Source organism: Pelodiscus sinensis, chromosome 3, assembly GCF_052426305.1.
Source record: "Pelodiscus sinensis isolate ZL-2025 chromosome 3, ASM5242630v1, whole genome shotgun sequence".
Classification (NCBI taxonomy): Eukaryota; Metazoa; Chordata; order Testudines; family Trionychidae; genus Pelodiscus; species Pelodiscus sinensis.
In genome coordinates this window covers 200,677,716-200,697,758 of record NC_143054.1, presented here as the reverse complement: position 1 = coordinate 200,697,758, position 20,043 = coordinate 200,677,716, and the positions used below count along the sequence as shown (strand labels likewise).

Genomic DNA, 20,043 nt, shown 5'->3' with positions numbered 1-20,043 from the left:
GAGGGCACGAGGCCCCTTTTTAGAGTTTCCACCCAGCTGTGCGAGGGGCAAGCGGAGGCCGAGTGCGCCCAGCTGCCCGCCCTGTGGGAAGCCCTGTGCTGCCTCACGGAAGAGGGTTAGAAACGTGCCACAGGCTCAGGCCAGCGTGGGCAGGACGGGGGTGACCCGTTTCCAGGTGGTTTATTTTCACAACTCCCCACAAGGCATTTTTTGTAAAAAAAAAACCTTTATTTAGAAAAGGAAAAGGGTTCGTTCCTCGTGTGCAGCGACTCGCCTGGCGACAAGACGCCGTACAAAGCTCCACGTGGCACGGCCACTCGGCGCTGCCCGCGGCGTCCCACGCGACGTTCCCTTCAGCCGCCTCTCTCAGTCAGCGGGAAACGCCCTGCCGGCTCCGGCTGGCGGCCCCCAGGTGAGATGTGCCAGTCTCCATGCGGGCGCCGTCACCGCACCATGGACTGGGGGTCGCCGAGCAGCAGGGGGGCGAGCCGCAGCAGCGCACGGACGGGCATTTTCAACTGCCGGAACTTCAAGAGCAGCTCCGAGAAGCTCATGCTTCCTGGTGAGACACAGGCAGGAGGAGGGGTCACTGCACGCGGCGGCCGGCGTGGGAAGCATCGTATCGCTGCCGGGCCGCGTCCGCGCCGTGCCCAACACGCACACACCGGTCCTCTGGGAACAGCGCGCCGGCCGTTACATCGGACCAACGGCCCAGCCGGCCCAGCGCCTGTCTGCCACCAGCGGCTGATGCCAGGTGCCCCAGAGGGAACCCATCACGTGACACCTCCCTGCCCAGCCTGGCCAACAGCCATCGATGGAGCCAACCCCCATGAACGTATCCGGTTCTCTTGTGAACCCTGGTACAGCCCTGCTCTTCACAGGAGAGGTCAGCAAACCCATCCAAACCCAAGGAGCCCTGCGGCAGCCTGGGGCCAGCGGCTTTACCAGGGCACAAGTGGGTTAGTCTCTGCAGTGCCGCAGGACTCCTTGGTGGTGTCGCAGACGCCGCTAGCGACAGCACGCGCGGCCCGGCCCCATCCCCCCCTCTCACCTTCCAAGCCGCCTGCTGAGAGCTGCCCGGGCGACGGGACGGAGTGGTACACGAGGAAGCAGGCCAGCATGCCGAGCTGAGACGCGTCGGTAGGCTGCCCGCTCAAGTAGGAGTGCAGAGACACGTCCCCTCCGGCTGGAACACACAAGGGAGTCTGCTGAGATTCAGGGGCCCTTTTCTCTCTCACGCACACACGCTCCCCGGCATCGACTACCAAGCACGGGGCCTTGGTCCGCAGCCACGCTTCCTCCCAGGGCTCCAGTCTTCACATCTCAGCCCTCCTCCCTCTCCTCTTGGCTTCTGCGAGGCTCACGAGACGTCCCTGCCCCAGGCACTCTCAGGAGCGTAAGCCATCGCCTGGATGAGCCAGACCCGTCCACCACAGGACGAGACCTCGAGCTGGCCCATCGAAAAGCTCTGCTAGAGCGTTCTGGCTGGAACAGGCCCCCAGAAACCAGAGGCCACCTGTGGAAGGTGCACGCTTGGGACAACACAACGTGAAACACACACGCTGCTGTTCTACACAACATGCGGCCTCTCACGACAGGCAACCAGGTTTGGGGATTATTTTAAAATTCCAACCGTGGCAGCAGCTCAAAGTGCCAGCTCAGCTGTTCAGACTCCCAGGTTTTACACAAATAGTTAAGATTAAACAACCAACAAACAAAAAAGCCATCAGTAGTTCTGCTGCGAGACCGTCTCTTGATTGCCTAAGAGGCAGTGTTCACTCCTAAAGTTCACGCAACCGCCAGATAAACAGGACTCAGGCACAGGCAATCTGTTCTTTCCCCTCCCCCTCCTGCGCTAACGAAGTTAAAAAAAAACAGCTGATAAGCATGATACCAAAGAAGCCAGATTCCAAGAAGGCATGTGGCAGGGTGTCAGACCTCCTTCCCAACCCAATCACACCAACTCACACCCGAGGCGGGTGTCAGACCTCCCTCCCAACCCGATCACACCAACTCACACCCGAGGCGGGTGTCAGATCTCCCTCCCAACCCGATCACACCGACTCACACCCGAGGCGGGTGTCAGGGTGTCAGACCACCCTCCCAACCCGATCACACCGACTCACACCCGAGGCGCGGGTGTCAGACCTCCCTCCCAACCCGATCACACCGACTCACACCCGAGGCGGCTGGCAGGGTGTCAGACCTCCCTCCCATCCCGATCACAGCAACTCACACCCGAGGCGGGTGTCAGGGTGTCAGACCTCCTTCCCAACCAGATCACAGCGACTCACACCCGAGGCGGGTGTCAGACCTCCCTCCCAACCCGATCACAGCGACTCACACCCGAGGCGGCTGGCAGGGTGTCAGACCTCCCTCCCAACCCGATCACACCTGAGGCGCGGCACTGTACTCATGCCGCTCTGTTTACCTTGTAGCCACTGGTCCAAGGTGTTATCAACAGTGCACTTCATCACAGGCAGAAACTCCGAGTTCATGAAGAGCCCCCGGTTTGGGTTTCTCCTCAGTCTCTCCTGGTGGCTCCTGGAGCTGAAAAATTCTAAGACCAGCTTTAGCTGCCACAGCTCGAAGGTCTCGGACATTTCTTTTCTCTCCAGCCTCCTCACAGCCTATCAGGAGAGAACACACAGACGGGAACTCCATGGATCCGGGAGAAGAAACGTCCCCCCTCAACGGCCAAACAAGTGAACTTCCCTCCCTCCGCATGCGAATGGGGAAACCCGGCAGCCTCTTCGCTCCATTGGGGCATTTTTCATTGGTTACCCTGAAACCTCGGCCCTGTGGGCGCAGGCCTCCCGACAGAGCTCTGTGCTGGGAGCCAGCGAGGCAGGCACGGGGCAGAGCCAGCCAGGGCGTTCCCAGACGGGCGTCCATCACTCTACCTGGTCTATGGCTATGTACGCGGGCAGCATCTCTGGGTTCTCCCGCGTGACGCACTCGTACAGAATGGAGGAGAAGAGATCCAGGAGGCCCTGCTTCTGGCAAGAGAGACGCCTGTCACACAGAGCACACGCGGGCCCTCCGTGCTGAGTCGCGACAGCAATGCCAAGCGGGGCCTGGGCTCCTGGCTGCCGAAGCACCACGCACCACGCTCTGGGTGACTTTCAGGGCTGGTCAGGAGCTGAGGGGGCCAGCGTGGCTCCGCCCCTTCCACCTGAAGCCCTGCCCCTTCTGCCTGAGGCTCCGCCCCTTCTGGGAGCACAGACACCCCGCCACTCAGAGGCCCATCAAGTCAGTTGGCCCCCCTGGAGAAGACACAATCTTCATTCACCAGACTACTTCCCGCACAGCGGCTCTCCGAAATAACGGCGGCAGCCGACTCTCAGCGTTCATTAGCTACAAGCCACGGGGAATCCAGGGAGTATAACCGCGGGGCTAACTAGTGGAAAGGGATATCCTGCCCCGCTCTGGCAGCGCACATGCCAGAGTTCTCTCTTCTGCTTCGATATTTGTGCCTTCTGCTTCCCACAATGCCTGTGCACTCGCCCTAGCAAATGCCTGCACGGAACGAGGCTTTTCCAAACAACTGTTCTTGGTAAGTGAATTAGGCCCGTTGTCTGCAACTCAACATTCATTTCCTGCCTTTTAGTTGTGAAAACAAGAAAAGAAACCGTTCCTCTGAGCGGAGTCCCCCCGTCGGCACTGTGTACCTGGCCCAGGGTCACAGCTGGCTTGCAGAAGTAGTCAGCAAACGAAAGTAGTGCCGGATCAGAAGTGAAAGCAGAAATCGTTTCTGGCTAGAAAGAGGTAAAAATGCTCACGTTAGACGAGGAATCTTTGGCTTTCACTCTGGAGGCCAAACAGCCCATCCCCTCCTCCCCTTCCCTCCTGTGATTTTTCAGAGCTCAGTTCAGGTCACCCTAATCTACACGATGGAGTTAAAGGGGGAAATCGAGTCTCAGAACCTTTTCATCTGCCTGCTGCAAAAAGCAAAGCGGCGGACGTGCTTCGAAAGCGAAGCGGCAGCGATGGGGTTTGAGGCTCTGAAGGCAGCCAGGCCCAGCGCCCTAAGGCAACGACCGAATGCCACTTTCAGAGCGACTGCAGCACCCCTGAAAAGCACCAGCCTGGCAGCACTGGGCCTGGCAAATTCTCGGAGTTTCTCAGCCTGGCTCCACCGCGCCTCGCTCCAGCCCTGCTCCATAAAGGCCGCTCCTAGAGGTGACCTCTCCCCTCCGCCATGCCGGGTCACCTTCGGGTTCCCACGACGGCAGTTTGGTGGCACGGGAACAGGACTGAAACCACCGATTCCTTTCACACCAGCCAAGCAGCTGTCAGACAGCAACAGCTTTTCACCCCCGCCCCCGTATCTGAACCCCGGCTCAGTAGCTCGACTGCTCGCTCCCACGCGCCAGGTTCCAGCACAGCTCGGGGAGGCCTCTGCTCTGCGCGCGCTCACAGGACGCTACCTTGAAGGACCGAGTTTCGGCGTTCTGGTGCGTGACAGTCTGGGCTAGCAAACTGCGCCAGCCCATCGGGTCCTCTTTGTACGAGAGCTGCCCCGCCCGCAGCTTGACGTACAGGATGCCGTCCTTGGACAGGATCGACCTGGAAAACAGCAGCCCTTGCCGAGTACTGAACTCGGTCACCTCGCGCCAGGGCGCGGTGGTACTGACACGTGGCACCGCCAAGGCGCATCGAATGAACCAGCAACCCGGAGGTGCTCAGTCCCCTGCGGCCAGGGATTTGCTTCCTCATTATCTAGCCCCAATATGGGGCCGTGCGCGGGGAGATCTCGATTTCCCCGACATCCGCCCCAGGAGCGCGCTCTGGCGGGGGTGGGGAAGAGGATGGAGGTTTTCCAGCATTACCGGGCTGTACATATTATCAATTCCCTCTGACGTCCATGGAGCTGCCCACTCCACCCTTCCCGGGACGGCTCAGCCCCCACGACGGCTCCACGGGGCTCCAATCACCGGGCGCCAAGGGGCAGCTTCGTGCCATTTCGCTAGGGAACGCGCTCTCTCCTCGGCAGCAGGAGCTGGCAAGGCCGCAGCCTCGGCTCCGGAACAGCCCTGCCAGCGAGGGGGAGCCGCACACGCCGGACTAGAGCGCGGGCTCCGCTCCTGCAACGCCGCCGCGTCTGTCAGAGACGTCATTTCAAAGGGCGCCCGGCCCCGTGGCTCTGGGAACCCTTCCCCAGAGCCGTACAGGACCCCACAGCAGCGCCACCACAGAGCAGTCCCCTACAGCACTGAGACAGGAACCACTGCCCCTCCTGCAGGTCGCCTCCCTCACAGTTCTCCCCCGTTATACAGCAGCTGACAGGGGGAGGGGGCCATGCCCTGCTGGCCATCGGCTTTGGGCCCCTTTGCAGCTGGGGGCCACCAGAGAGCCGCCACCCCCCCACATCACCTGTGGCACGGGAAAGGGAGAGTCTCTCAGGCCCACAGGTCCAAAGCCGCTGGGGGAGAGAGGCCACGCTCAGTGCCTTTGGCTCCACTCACAGGGAGAGGGCCTGGGCTGCGGGCGGCGCCACACCGGGCGCGTTGCCGCAGCTCGCTCCTCTGGGTGGTGTCATTCACACCCACTGAACTAGCCACGTTACTAATGCGACGGCCGGGTGGCTCCTTGTCCCACAACCTGGCCTGCGCATTCCCTCAGACGTTAGAATCCCAGGCGCGTGACTACGCTATTCAGATACCATGACTGGCCCTTGCCATTGTCCGATGGATGGAGGGAAATGTTCATCTGCATTAATTAGCATATGCCCACTTCAGAAAACCAATCCTGCTGGTGCCGGAGCAGCAGCGTGCGTTTTCCACGGAGAGAGGCACTGTGAAACCTCACCAATCCCACACAAAACCCCCACACTCCACAAATGAAAAGCAGTTTCTAGTTGAGGCTCGCTGCCCGTTTTCCCTTCTCTTGGTTTGGTTTTTGACGCAAGACCCACAAAACAAGTGAAACTGCCTATCCAGAGGAGGAGTGAAACTGACTTCACGCACAGGGCTGACACACACGCGAAAGCAGATGAATGGAAACTGAAGACTTTCTCTTCAGTCCGCCAGTGACTGGCGGCTGTTGTTCCGTCCAACGAGCGGAGACGAAAACAAACAGTCACACGTTTACTGAACCGGGAAGGGTCGTGAGTCAGTTTGGGGGTCGATCCACCGAGCATCGCGGACACTTACTTCAGCTGCTGTGTCCCCTTGCTTAAATCTATGAGCAGCTCCCAGTAGCGTGGGCCTTTCACTCTGATCTGCCAAGAGAAATGTTGAAGTGACCGCTGCAGAGCAAGTGAGAGTGCTATCCAGCCGCCGGAGTTCCTACGGCTGAGCAGGGCAGCCCTCCCGCCCGGCCCTCTCTGCCTCATGCCATGGAGGCTCCCAGGGGATAGAAACTGTTGGAATCCCCTGCAGAGGACGCCCCTGGCAGGAGGATCCCCAGTGGCTGTGGAAGCGACAGGCACTGGAGGCGGAATCGGGGCGGGACATGAAGGGGCAGAGCTAAGGCCTCCTCTATATTACCCCCACCCGTCGATGTAACCTGCGCGACTTCAGCTGAGCTAGTCGCGTAGCTGAGGTCGATGCACTTACCGTTGTGTCCTCTATGGTGATAAGGTCGGAGGGGCTGCTCTCCCGTCAACTCCAGCTACTCCTCCTCCTGCTGGAGTACGAGAGTCGACGGGAGAGCGCTCGGAGATCAATTTATCGGGTCTAAACAGACACGATCAATCGACCGCCAGTGGATCGATCGCTGCAGCGTGGTGCCGCGATCTAAGTGAAGAGGAGCCCTAGGTGTACCGCACTATGGCTCTCCCACAGGCAGGAAATGGCCTGCAGACGACGCTGACTGGAGCTAACCGCCGGCTGCTCAGACGTGCCCTGGGGCCAGTCAAGGAACCAGAGCAGTAAGCAGGTAGCCAACAGCCACCCCCCTTTCTGCTCAATGAGCGGGGCTGCCCCGCCCCACAGAACCCAGGCCGCCACATTCCGCACCCAGCTGGAGCCCCGACTTACCTGCTTCAGCAAGTGAAGCTCCGGGAGGAGGGTTGGGGCCATCAGTTCCTCGGTGGTCTCCTCATACCACTGCGTGCCCTGTAAGCACCAACAACCCGCCGGCAGTCAGAACGGCCCCAGGGCACAGAGACGCCTCGGCCTCTGCCGGTCTGTGCTTCCCATGGCCGTTTCCCTGGTGGAACGGGGGCCCGAGTCACCGTTTATGTCACCAAGCGAGAGAGACAAGGCAGGCGAGGGAACATCTTTTACTGGACCAACTGCTGTTGGCGACAGACAAGCTTTCGAGCTCCACCGAGCCCCTCTCCCGCTCGGTCACCAAACGCAGCCGGCAAAACGAAGGGGGGGCACCACGGCTGGTCCCCAGGCAGGGGACACCCACGTCTTAAAAACCAGCGACGCTGCCTTCCACGGCAAGACGGGTCAGCTCACCAGGCGCCCTGCCCTCCTCTCCTCAAGGCTGGCAAGGCCCTGCCCTCACCCCCCGCGCCCTACCCCAGCGCAGGAAGGCGTTTCTGCCGGAAGAGCGCTTGCTAGAAAAGGCCCTTGCGGCGGGTGCGCGTGCAGCCACAGAGGCTCCCATTTCAAAAGGACAAAGGGAAGGTTTTAAAAGGCAGCTGAGCCGCCAGCTTCCCCAGGCTCTGCGCCGTTGCAACTCGCCGGCGTGTGTCCCGACAGCCAGTACCCCGGATCAGCAGCTCACTGGATTCCGCAGCACTTTGCTGCGCACGTCACTTGTCCCACGTGCCACCCGGAAGGGGCCACTCAAAGACCCGGGCTGGGAGGAACGACTCCATTGTGTGCCTAGGCAGGCGGGTTTGACTCCCCGAGCCGCGGAACACACCACCAGGATTGCAAGCACAACCCTGAGCCACCCCCCCCCGGACACGAGCTTCGCGCTCCGCAGCCCCGGGGACACGCTACCTTGTAGGTAACCTCCAGCAGCGTGTAACAGGGAGCGCTGGTATCCACGTCCACAGGCACCAGGAGCCGGGGCTCGGCCGCCAGCACGTACAAGTGCCGCAGGGCCTGGAGGTGATACCTGCACACGGCGAGAAGGAATTCAGCATGGCGGGGTTGCTCCAGAGGTCTCCAAGCACCAGTGCGCACAGGCGAGCTGCATGAAGGGCGAGTCACACAGCAGCGGTATCCGACGGAAACGAGCTGCCGTCGGTACATCCAGACCAGGGGTCGGAACCTTATGTGGGGCGGGGGCCACAGACCCACAAGCAAAAAGCAAAAAAAAACCAACCCCAAACAAACCCCCCATCACTGACGTGGCCCCTGACTGAGAAGACGACACTCCCACATTTACTGAGAGCAATATTTTCAAAAGTGCCTATGTGATTTAGGAGCCTAAGTCCCATTGTCTCCTCGCACACCAGAGCCTGGGGGGTCCAGCTAGGAGATTTTATATGCTCCAGCCCTGCAGTGGGGGTGGGGGGACTCCCCATGGCTGGGGGAGGAGCCCTGAGTCTCGGGGCCAGATCCAGGCAAGCTGGGGGCCGCATCCGGCCCCCGGGCCTTAGGGTCCCCCCCTCAATCTAGACAGTGACTTGTTTTACAGATACAGCCGTTTTCCTAAGGGTTCCGGATTTGTTCTCTTTGAACCGCATGTTTCAAATGCCAGAGAGAGGGATTTTCCACGCGAGCGCCTGGTACAGCCAAGACGTATGGCCCAGGGCACTGTTCGTTAAAGATCTCTTCATTAATCTAAGCTCATCGCCGTCCGCCTGGCCTTTGCGACTGCCCCATTTCTCACTGGAGAGGGTCGGGAGGCGCCCCTCCCAGAGCCTCGGGGGGCTGCACCTGGCCCTAGTGAGCCACCTGGCCGGAAGCCATGGGGCGGGGCAGAGAGGTAAAAAGCCGCCAGCCAGGCCAGTGAGGCCCCGAGCACTGAAGAGCCAGAGGGCTCCTCTGCACCTCGAGGAAGGGCGCTCAGGCGTGGGGAGGTGGAGCGCTGGCGTGGGCCACTGGGCCCCCTGCTGCACAGCGGCCCGGAGGGACAACAGACTCCCCCGGACTCCCCAACACCCTGCCAGCCACTGAGGCGTGGCCAATGGACCTGGACCCGTGACTTCACGGGAGGCCTACGCGCCCGCCAGCTACGCGCAGAGGGGGAGGAGGGAAGCGGCCCAGGGGACAGCATGGACGTAGGCAGGCCCGGAGCCCCTCCGCCACCCACCGCGTGGGTAGTAGCCTCCCCCTCTCCGCCGCTGCCGGCGAGCTGCATGCAGCCCTCCTGAGCAAGGGGGCCCAAGCGTATCCGTTGTTCAGACGGCCTTCTTGCTGCCCCGCCCTGACCGAGGGCTGCGCTCTGAATTATTTTTTCTGCCACCCCGCCCTGACCGAGGGCTGGGCTTATAAACGGTTACCGGCTGCCCCGCCCTGACCGAGGGCTGGGCTTATAAACGGTTACCGGCTGCCCCGCCCTGACCGAGGGCTGGGCTTATAAACGGTTACCGGCTGCCCCGCCCTGACCGAGGGCTGGGCTTATAAACGGTTACCGGCTGCCCCGCCCTGACCGAGGGCTGGGCTTATAAACGGTTACCGGCTGCTCCGCCCTGACCGACGGCTGGGCTTATAAACGGTTACCGGCCGCCCCGCCCTGACCGACGGCTGGGCTTATAAACGGTTACCGGCCGCCCCGCCCTGACCGAGGGCTGGGCTTATAAACGGTTACCGGCCGCCCCGCCCTGACCGAGGGCTGGGCTTATAAACGGTTACCGGCCGCCCCGCCCTGACCGACGGCTGGGCTTATAAACGGTTACCGGCCGGCCCGCCCTGACCGACGGCTGGGCTTATAAACGGTTACCGGCCGCCCCGCCCTGACCGACGGCTGGGCTTATAAACGGTTACCGGCCGGCCCGCCCTGACCGACGGCTGGGCTTATAAACGGTTACCGGCCGGCCCGCCCTGACCGACGGCTGGGCTTATAAACGGTTACCGGCCGGCCCGCCCTGACCGACGGCTGGGCTTATAAACGGTTACCGGCCGCCCCGCCCTGACCGAGGGCTGGGCTTATAAACGGTTACCGGCCGCCCCGCCCTGACCGAGGGCTGGGCTTATAAACGGTTACCGGCCGCCCCGCCCCGACCGAGGGCAGGGCTTATAAACGGTTACCGGCCGGCCCGCCCCGACCGAGGGCAGGGCTTATAAACGGTTACCGGCCGCCCCGCCCCGACCGAGGGCTGGGCTTATAAACGGTTACCGGCCGCCCACCCTGAACTAGGGCTGGGCTTATAAACGGTTACCGGCCGCCCCGCCCTGAACTAGGGCTGGGCTTATAAACGGTTACCGGCCACCCCGCCCCGACCGAGGGCTGGGCTTATAAACGGTTACCGGCCGCCCGCCCTGAACTAGGGCTGGGCTTATAAACGGTTACCGGCCGGCCCGCCCTGACCGAGGGCTGGGCTTATAAACGGTTACCGGCCACCCCGCCCCGACCGAGGGCTGGGCTTATAAACGGTTACCGGCCGCCCGCCCTGACCGACGGCTGGGCTTATAAACGGTTACCGGCCGCCCGCCCTGACCGAGGGCTGGGCTTATAAACGGTTACCGGCCGCCCCGCCCTGACCGAGGGCTGGGCTTATAAACGGTTACCGGCCGCCCGCCCTGAACTAGGGCTGGGCTTATAAACGGTTACCGGCCGCCCCGCCCCGACCGACGGCTGGGCTTATAAACGGTTACCGGCCGCCCCGCCCTGACCGACGGCTGGGCTTATAAACCGTTACCGGCCGCCCCGCCCTGACCGACGGCTGGGCTTATAAACCATTACCGGCCGCCCCGCCCTGACCGAGGGCAGGGCTTATAAACGGTTACCGGCCGCCCGCCCTGACCGACGGCTGGGCTTATAAACGGTTACCGGCCGCCCCGCCCTGACCGACGGCTGGGCTTATAAACGGTTACCGGCCGCCCGCCCTGAACTAGGGCTGGGCTTATAAATGGTTACCGGCCGCCCGCCCTGACCGACGGCTGGGCTTATAAACGGTTACCGGCCGCCCGCCCTGAACTAGGGCTGGGCTTATAAACGGTTACCGGCCGCCCGCCCTGAACTAGGGCTGGGCTTATAAACGGTTACCGGCCACCCCGCCCCGACCGAGGGCTGGGCTTATAAACGGTTACCGGCCGCCCGCCCTGACCGACGGCTGGGCTTATAAACGGTTACCGGCCACCCCGCCCCGACCGAGGGCTGGGCTTATAAACGGTTACCGGCCGCCCCACCCTGACCGACGGCTGGGCTTATAAACGGTTACCGGCCACCCCGCCCCGACCGAGGGCTGGGCTTATAAACGGTTACCGGCCGCCCCACCCTGACCGACGGCTGGGCTTATAAACGGTTACCGGCCACCCCGCCCCGACCGAGGGCTGGGCTTATAAACGGTTACCGGCCGCCCACCCTGAACTAGGGCTGGGCTTATAAACGGTTACCGGCCGCCCCGCCCTGAACTAGGGCTGGGCTTATAAACGGTTACCGGCCACCCCGCCCCGACCGAGGGCTGGGCTTATAAACGGTTACCGGCCGCCCGCCCTGACCGACGGCTGGGCTTATAAACGGTTACCGGCTGCCCGCCCTGAACTAGGGCTGGGCTTATAAACGGTTACCGGCTGCCCGCCCTGACCGACGGCTGGGCTTATAAACGGTTACCGGCCGCCCGCCCCGACCGACGGCTGGGCTTATAAACGGTTACCGGCCGCCCGCCCTGAACTAGGGCTGGGCTTATAAACGGTTACCGGCCGGCCCGCCCTGACCGAGGGCTGGGCTTATAAACGGTTACCGGCCACCCCGCCCCGACCGAGGGCTGGGCTTATAAACGGTTACCGGCCGCCCGCCCTGACCGACGGCTGGGCTTATAAACGGTTACCGGCCGCCCGCCCTGACCGAGGGCTGGGCTTATAAACGGTTACCGGCCACCCCGCCCTGACCGAGGGCTGGGCTTATAAACGGTTACCGGCCGCCCGCCCTGAACTAGGGCTGGGCTTATAAACGGTTACCGGCCGCCCCGCCCCGACCGACGGCTGGGCTTATAAACGGTTACCGGCCACCCCGCCCTGACCGAGGGCTGGGCTTATAAACGGTTACCGGCCGCCCGCCCTGACCGAGGGCTGGGCTTATAAACGGTTACCGGCCGCCCGCCCTGACCGAGGGCTGGGCTTATAAACGGTTACCGGCTGCCCGCCCTGACCGACGGCTGGGCTTATAAACGGTTACCGGCCGCCCGCCCTGACCGACGGCTGGGCTTATAAACGGTTACCGGCCGCCCCGCCCTGACCGAGGACTGGGCTTATAAACGGTTACCGGCCGCCCGCCCTGACCGAGGGCTGGGCTTATAAACGGTTACCGGCCGCCCGCCCTGACCGAGGGCTGGGCTTATAAACGGTTACCGGCTGCCCGCCCTGACCGAGGGCTGGGCTTATAAACGGTTACCGGCCGCCCGCCCTGACCGAGGGCTGGGCTTATAAACGGTTACCGGCTGCCCGCCCTGACCGACGGCTGGGCTTATAAACGGTTACCGGCTGCCCGCCCTGAACTAGGGCTGGGCTTATAAACGGTTACCGGCTGCCCGCCCTGAACTAGGGCTGCGCCTTCCTAACCACAGACTTGGCTGCCCGCCCTGAACTAAGGCCGGGCCTCTGACTACCATTTGCTGGCCTGCCCAATCCCAAGCCGCCTTCGTTCATGTTTACTTTTGTCTCCCCGCCCCGAGGTAGGAGGGGGCCCCGGACTGGGTATTATTTGTGTTAGTTCACAGTGGGTCAGAGTGGCCACCCACTGACCCCGAAGGGGAGGCGCCCCTCCCGCTGCTGACCAGCCTACACTCACGTATTTGAAAGCCTGCCTCGCCTGTTCCAGCTCTAACCCCCCGGTAGCCAAAAGCTTGAGGAGCCTCAACCCAGGCCAACTTCTCGTGCAAGCACAACCTAGTCCATGTTCCGGGAATAGAGCCGCCCGCTGGCCCTTACCTGTTGTCAGAGCTGTGAACGGGGAAGTGAGGGTACAGAGCACAGAGGAGAGCAGCGATGGAAGAATCCGACGTGCTCAGGGAGTATCTGCAACCAGTGGGGACAAAGGGTTTTCAAAGGAACGCATACATTTCTGCTCACACTGAAGGCCTAAGGGGAGCGTCTAACCTGCCGCTAGTGACGTGGATTCGTCTCTCAGACTTGGACAAGGCCAAAGTCACTTTGGTATCACGGTTCCCCATGTCCCATAGAAAACAAGGGAATATGTTTAAATGGGCCAAAAAAAAAATCCATTCAGCAATCCTCCTCGGGAATCCCCTGCCACACACTAGCGAGTTAATCTAGATGCCGCGGAGGACGAGCTTTTCATCTGGACGGCAGAGACATTTGCGTTTCCACACACTAGAGCAGGTTCAACGTGACAGGACACCCAGCAAAAGCAAACGTCGGTTGACCTCAGGAAGAAAACCTGGCCAGGCCTATTACATGCACTTGAACTCTAATCTCAGATGCCGGGTGACCGCTAGCGTGTCCTACAATAAATGGACCAAGGGGACCCAGATGGAGCCTTTCGCAATCCTGGCCACAGATTTCCTGTGGGGCTGTGTAAGCTACGTGCAGGTGAACCCCCAAACGTCCAGTCTAGGTTGCTACCCAACAAGCGGTGACGGTTGCCGTGTGTTGCTGTACCACGGGGAAGGTGCTCACACAGTCGAGCCGCCTAAGATGGAGGCAGCGTCAGGGTCGAGATCACAGCTCCGAGGGCGTCCGTGGCTGCAACCGGACACTGTGGTACCAGAGCCTCACAGGCGGACTGGGCCTTTCTGTGCTGTCTGGGGGCAGCCTCCCGCAAGAGATGGAGACTCCCCCTGGCCGGGGGGGAGGGGCAGAACAGGCACCTGCACCTGGGAGCTTCCTGCGCATGGCAGGTGAGCAGACCAGGCCACAGACAGGGGTGGGCAACAGCCTCTCAATGGGCCAGATCTGGCCCCTCTCCCTAGCCCGTTGCCTGGGGGCCGGGATGCCCTTTCAGCTGCTTCTACTGACAGGGCTGGTGAGAGAAAGCAGGGAAATCAGCTACCTTCCTCCGCCCAGGAACAGAAGCCCCAGAGCCATGTGATGCGCCAGGTGGAACCCATAGTTCATTTCTCCGCCCGTCTTCTTGTGCAGGAACCGACAGAGCTGAAGGACCTTCAGGTTCCCCGAGCCCGCCATCACCATGGCGAGAGACAGCAGCACCACGCTCAGACAGGTCTCCAGGTTGTAATGGCCCATCTGAAACACGGACAGGACAGTCGAAAACGGCAGGTTTCCACGCACACGGCCTCGTTAGGAACCTTAATCTGACAGTCGACGAGAAACCCCCCGCGGGAAGGGCCACCGCCCATCCGCTTCACATACGGCACTCCCCGTTCGTTGGCATTCCTCTCCCCAGCCCACACACCCGCCACTGGTTTCCTCAGGGCTATCTGGTCAATCGTTACAGGCTGGGGACCGGCTGGCTAAGTAGCCGTTCGGCAGAAAAGGCCCTGGGGGTTACAGTGGATGAGAAGCTGGAGAGGAGTCAACAGGGCGCCCTGGTAGCCAAGAAGGCGAATGGCGTATTAGGGGGCATTAGGAAGCGCATTGCCAGCAGATCCAGAGATGTCATTATTCCCCTTTATTCAGCTCTGGTGAGGCCCCATCTGGAGTATCGTGTCCAGTTCTGGGTAGGGTTGTTAAGTAGCAATTAATTTACTACTGGACTAGTTGATGGAATTTCCATCGACGACTCGTCTAGTCGATAAGCACGTCCACGTTCTGCCTTTGAAATGTACACGAGCCCCAGAGTGCCGCATGGAGCCTGGGGTCAGCTGGGGGTGACTAATCAACGAGTCCTTTACATTCCTAGTTCTGGGCCCCCCACTACAGAAGGGATGTGAATGCACTGGAGAGGGGCCAGCGGAGGACAATCAAAATGCTGAGGGGGCTGGAGCATATGACCTACAAGGGGAGGCTGAGGGACTTGGGTTTGTTTAGTCTGCAGAAGCGAAGAGTGAGGGGGGATTTGAGAGCAGCCTTCAACTTCCTGAAGGGAGGTTCCAAAGAGGCTGGAGAGAGGCTGTTCTCAGTGGGGGCAGAACAAGGAGCAATGGGCTCAAGTTGCAGTGGGGGAGGTCCAGGTTGGATATTAGGAAAAACTCTTTCCCTAGGCGGGTGGGGAAGCGCTGGGCTGGGTTCCCTAGGGAGGGGGTGGAATCTCCATCCCTAGAGGTTGGACAAAGCCCTGGCTGGAATGATTGAGTTGGGGCTGGTCCTGCTTTGGGCAGGGGGCTGGACCTGATGCCTCCTGACGTCTCTTCCAGCCTTAGGATTCTAGGATTCTAATTCCCCGGGTTCAGAAAACTAATCCGAGAATCCTGTTGCAGGGAAAAATACAGAGTCACTGGCATTATTAATGGTGCTGGCGTGTTGAACTGCCAGGGCAGGGCGCTAGATCTGTTCACTAATACGGGAAGCAAACGGGATATTATGTTTGCACTGAAGCTGTATTGAGTTTAATCCAAGTGCATTACATGCCAGGGTTCATTTTCATGGAGAGAGCATCTAAAAGGACTTACTATGGAAGCAGTAGGTGCTGACAAACATTTCATGAAATCTTTTGCAAATTTAAACTGTAAGGAAGAAAAAAGAGAAATACGTCGCGATACAGACATAGAGGGCAGACTTGTTAGCATCAACAAATCTCAAAACCCTCCCCCCGACCTCTTACCAAGCAGTTAAACGCAGCTAAGTTCTCTGAACCGGCAAATCGAAAACCCAGTGACAAGCAGGCACCAGCAATGATGTAGACATGAGCTTGCCTAAAACAACACAAAGAGGAAACAGCTGATGGTTTTCTTTTCCGAATGTGAATAAATGAGATCAAGCAGCCACCTAGATTTTATAACCATCTGGGTAAAAAGTGAAAATACAGCCCCGGAAGAACGGAAGGGTGGCCCACAGACCCTGGCATCTGCGAGAAGAGGATACCACAGTCAGGTCCTCACAGCTACAACCTGGTTTTGTGCAATGTCTCCCCCGGCTCCGGACAGCACTAGATCGCCACGTTACTTACGCCAGGGTCTCCAAGTTCAGATCTTCCGAGGAAGGCAATTCTGTCGCATGAAGGGATATGCTGTTCTCTCTTATAATCTACAAAAAACACAGCAGAGACATAGTTTGACATACCTGCTCGTTCTTGAACCTACCCGTGGTTCTAGGATTTGACAAGTGGTGCAAGATACAAAGTGTGTTTAATAGGGTTATGCACCAACTTTTCCTCTGGTGCTACTACATGATAGTGCTTCAGCTGTGACCCCAACGGGCCAACATTTTGTGGTGAAACATCCTCATCTTCTAGTTGAGTTTGGCGGGACAGTGACTCCAGCTCAGGGCCAGACTCTGCCAGAAGCTTTCTATTATCACCTAGGCAGCCTAATCCAGCAGGAAGCACCTGACATAACTCTCAGCCTTCTAATCAGCAGGAACAAGACGCTCTCCAGTTACGGCTGCAAGAGCTAGGTTTGATCCCAGGTCTCGAAAGGTCTGGCACGCCTTTCTCAAACACTTGGTGAGGAAATCTGTCTAGTAAAGCAGGGTTTGAAATGGAACATCCTCTTTTCCGCCTTTGTGTCTTACAGGCACACAGTGGTAAAGCTGCTGACTTGTTGGGAGGCAGGGGATTGTTTTGGGAAGTGCTAACACACACTTGGTTATGAATGGGTTCCCACTGCACAAGGCTTATCCAAAGCCACTAATTACAATAGAATCTTACCACGTTTCGTTGGCCTGGGTTTTTTTTAAACCCTCTACAGCAGTTCCCAAACTGGGGGGTGCGAATAAATTCCAGAGGGGGGGAGGGAGAGGGACTGAGGTAATCCAGTCCTCCCCCTCCAGCCCCCGTCAGAGCTGGGTTGGTCTGGCTTGTGCTTTTCAGACCTTCTAGGACTCGACATGCTAAGGTCACAAATATGCACTCTGGGCATTAACCTCACTTTCACGAAGTTCTGTCTGGTGGCATTCGACACGTTAAGGTGTGTGCAGGCGTGTATCTATCCACACACGAACCAGGGATGGAAGTGACTCGAGTAGTCGACTACCCCATTAGGATATGCTTATCGGGTAGTCGAGTCACCTCTCGATTAGTTGCTTCCCCCTCTTGCTGTCTGTGTCCGAGGCAGCAAGAGGGGGAGCAGGAGATGGTGCTGAGGGGGCCGGCTTAAAAGCTGGTTCCCCCAGCACCATCTTGGCGGGGAAGAGCCGCAGCCGGGGACCAGGCACAAGCCAAGACAGCTGATTCCCGGCTCACGCCCAGTTCCCGCTGCGGCTCTGACTTTAAAATGTAGTAACAGCCGAGCAGCTCTTTCTATATTTAAAAGGCAGAGCCACAGAGGGCTTACCCCCAGGGCTGGGTACTAACCCCATTGTGGCTCTGCAGTTTCTCCCCTTATCGACTAATCAAGTAGTCGATGGAAATTCCATCGGCTACTCGATTAGCTGATTAAACGCAATGTAACATCCCTAACACAAACGCCCCAGTTTTAGCTGAACACAGTAGAACTTCAGAGTTATGAACAGACTTGTTAACCAGATGCCTCATTTGGAACCAGAAGTACACAATCACGCACTAGCAGAGACAAAAAATAAAGGCAAACATAGTACAGAACTACATTAAACACAAACTATCAATGAAGGAGGGGAAATCGGTGTTTTTCTTCTACACGGTAAAGTTTCAAAACCAGATGAAGTCAATGTTCAGCTGTAAACACTGAGGTGTTCGGAACTGAGGTTCTACTGCACCAAAACAAGAACTCTGTCAAAGTTTCTCCTGAAGAAAACATTGCTGCTTGCTGATGTACAAGATATTGTGAAGAAGGGACCAAATATACATCAACACTCTGACTGCTGTTTCCCAGGGGGATGTTAATTAGAGTGGCAAACACAGTTAGCATCGGTACTTACTTGTGGGACATTACTGTCAACCCACTTGGAATTGGGCAAAATGTCATCCCACAAAATCAGGCATCGAGCAAGCGTCTAAAAAAGTCAGAAAGTCAATAGTCAGCAGAGAAAAAATATAAAGCATAATGTTAGCAACTAGCATCAGCAACTGTCTTGTCAATGCACTAAATACAGAGCCATAAAGAATGACAGGACAGAAACAAAAATCACAGTATTCCATAGAAACCTCTCTCAGCTCCTCTTCTTATGATCAGCACATAAGCTCTTTCCTTGAGCTGTATGCGAAAATTCAAATTCCATTTGGCTATACAGGGATAGTGGGATATACTATTGTAATATACTAGACAACGTATCTGTCTCAGATACAGTTAGCTGAAATTGCATTGCACACATGCAGTAGGACCAGCGTTTTACAAATCATATACAGGTTGACCCTCTCTCATCCGGCACCCTTGGACCCTGACCAGTGCCGAATGAGACACTTTTCTGAACGAGGGGAGGTCAGTATTGTCTAGCAGCATTACCAACACTTCCACTGCTCACTGGGCTGGTAGAGGACAGTTAGGGGTAAATTAGAGCTAAACAACAGCACAGAATACTGAGAGCCAGGATTGGTGGCTGTAAAGAAACTTTATGGGACAGCAAGGAATTTGGCCACCCCCATGAAAAGTGGGCATCTGGCTCACTCAAATCATGCCGGACCATGGAGGTTGCGGGGCCAGAGATTGCTGGACTAGAGAGGTTCAACCTGTACCGGTTTTCAAAACCACTGCAACTGATCTGGGGAAAGTACAGAAGTTTGCTTAAAACTTTCCCATTTTATTTCAAGCTATATAGAAAAATAAAACACCTGAATCATTTCTATTGCTAAAAACAGAAGACGACCCATGATGTGGAAGTTCAACACAAAATGATTGTCTGGAAGCATTCAGATTTGTTTTGGGGTATAAGACAGGCATATCCACAATACACAGCTATCTCGCAGACCTCTGGTCAGTCAAATGCTTCTCAGTGCAGGGCCATCGATAGATTGTCACAGTGCATTTCAACACCATTATAATAAATGGCAAAATGAAACAAAATATGATCCTACCCTCAACAAAAGAAATTCTGGTTTTACAAAGTCCAGCAAATACATTGTGTCAGGCGCTCGAAGCCAATCAGCAATGGACCTATGGAAGCACAACAAGGTAAATTAAGTTGGTGTTATGTAATATACTTCAGCACCATACCAAACATATCAAGCTACATACTGAGCCAGTGATTAGCTACTTTAGTAATGCTATTGTTCACTGACAGGAGAAGCATGTCTAGTAATTAAAGCACAAGAGATTTACTTTCAATTCCCCCACCAGCCGAAGGCAACATGGCCAGCATGATACTAACATAAAATGGGGATGCTACTTGCAAAAGGATACCGTGAGATACGCATTAGTATTTACAGGCTCAGGTCACTGAGTGAAGTGGCAACAAACGGTGTTGTAAAGAAGTGCAAAGCGTTAGAAAACACCCTGGTATTAGCGAAGATGGGGAATTGGATTATTATTTTTAAATAATTAGCCCTGAAAAACAAAAGTGCTTGGATGAGATGATCACAGATGGCAGGTTTATGTGAAGTAAGAGGCAGAAGACCCAAGGTAAAATTAACACGATGCAGAAGTGTAAAAGCTAATGACAAGTGATAACAAACATTGGAGCCATGCTAAAGTCAATACCTGTTATTAGTCTTTAGGTAGATCATAGCTAATGCCAGAGTTGCCCCTGGACAAGTAACATCCACATTTATGGTATCTCCTTCCTGTCAAGATAACACATGTACTTTCAGTCCCATGCAGTGTAAAGTTCTGCTTTACTCATTATAAACACTCAGAACTCAATCTGCGCATTAGGCAAACCCACAGCAATGGATAACAGATCCCCCACACTACAGCTATTTCTGCTGAAATACGCTGCAGTTCTGTAACATAAAACTACCTTTATCTGATAGCTCGGAGACTTGTGTTTCTCGCGGTGCATTCCTGCTTGGAAGCGCTTATGACCTCCGACCATGTACTGATACAGCTGCTCAGGGACATTCAGGTCAGACATGCCTATCAAGTTACTGCCATGCTGAGAA

General features: G+C 57.5%; 1 protein-coding gene across 8 annotated transcripts in view; it reads right to left on the bottom strand.

The window, feature by feature from the left end:
* Nucleotides 1-206: 206 nt before the first annotated feature.
* ANAPC1 (anaphase promoting complex subunit 1) overlaps nucleotides 207-20,043 on the bottom strand; it is a 71,281-nt gene continuing 51,444 nt past the window's right edge. For 3 of the 8 annotated variants that reach the window (XM_089777585.1, XM_089777588.1, XM_075925887.2), the window contains exons 31-48: nucleotides 19,902-20,036; nucleotides 19,643-19,725; nucleotides 19,021-19,099; nucleotides 17,928-18,002; nucleotides 16,042-16,118; nucleotides 15,697-15,787; nucleotides 15,545-15,598; nucleotides 14,026-14,219; nucleotides 12,945-13,031; nucleotides 7,905-8,022; nucleotides 6,984-7,061; nucleotides 6,156-6,223; nucleotides 4,431-4,569; nucleotides 3,672-3,758; nucleotides 2,904-2,999; nucleotides 2,432-2,630; nucleotides 1,052-1,186; nucleotides 208-559 (exon numbers count right to left, since the gene is read on the bottom strand). In XM_089777585.1, the coding sequence (XP_089633711.1) occupies nucleotides 444-559; nucleotides 1,052-1,186; nucleotides 2,432-2,630; nucleotides 2,904-2,999; nucleotides 3,672-3,758; nucleotides 4,431-4,569; nucleotides 6,156-6,223; nucleotides 6,984-7,061; nucleotides 7,905-8,022; nucleotides 12,945-13,031; nucleotides 14,026-14,219; nucleotides 15,545-15,598; nucleotides 15,697-15,787; nucleotides 16,042-16,118; nucleotides 17,928-18,002; nucleotides 19,021-19,099; nucleotides 19,643-19,725; nucleotides 19,902-20,036 (1,911 nt within the window). In that variant the 3' untranslated portion in view covers nucleotides 208-443. Of the gene's footprint in view, nucleotides 560-1,051; nucleotides 1,187-2,431; nucleotides 2,631-2,903; nucleotides 3,000-3,671; nucleotides 3,759-4,430; nucleotides 4,570-6,155; nucleotides 6,224-6,983; nucleotides 7,062-7,904; nucleotides 8,023-12,944; nucleotides 13,032-14,025; nucleotides 14,220-15,544; nucleotides 15,599-15,696; nucleotides 15,788-16,041; nucleotides 16,119-17,927; nucleotides 18,003-19,020; nucleotides 19,100-19,642; nucleotides 19,726-19,901; nucleotides 20,037-20,043 lie in introns of those variants that run through there. The other 5 variants (XM_089777586.1, XM_089777587.1, XR_016349302.1 and 2 more) reach the window with 5 other exon arrangements.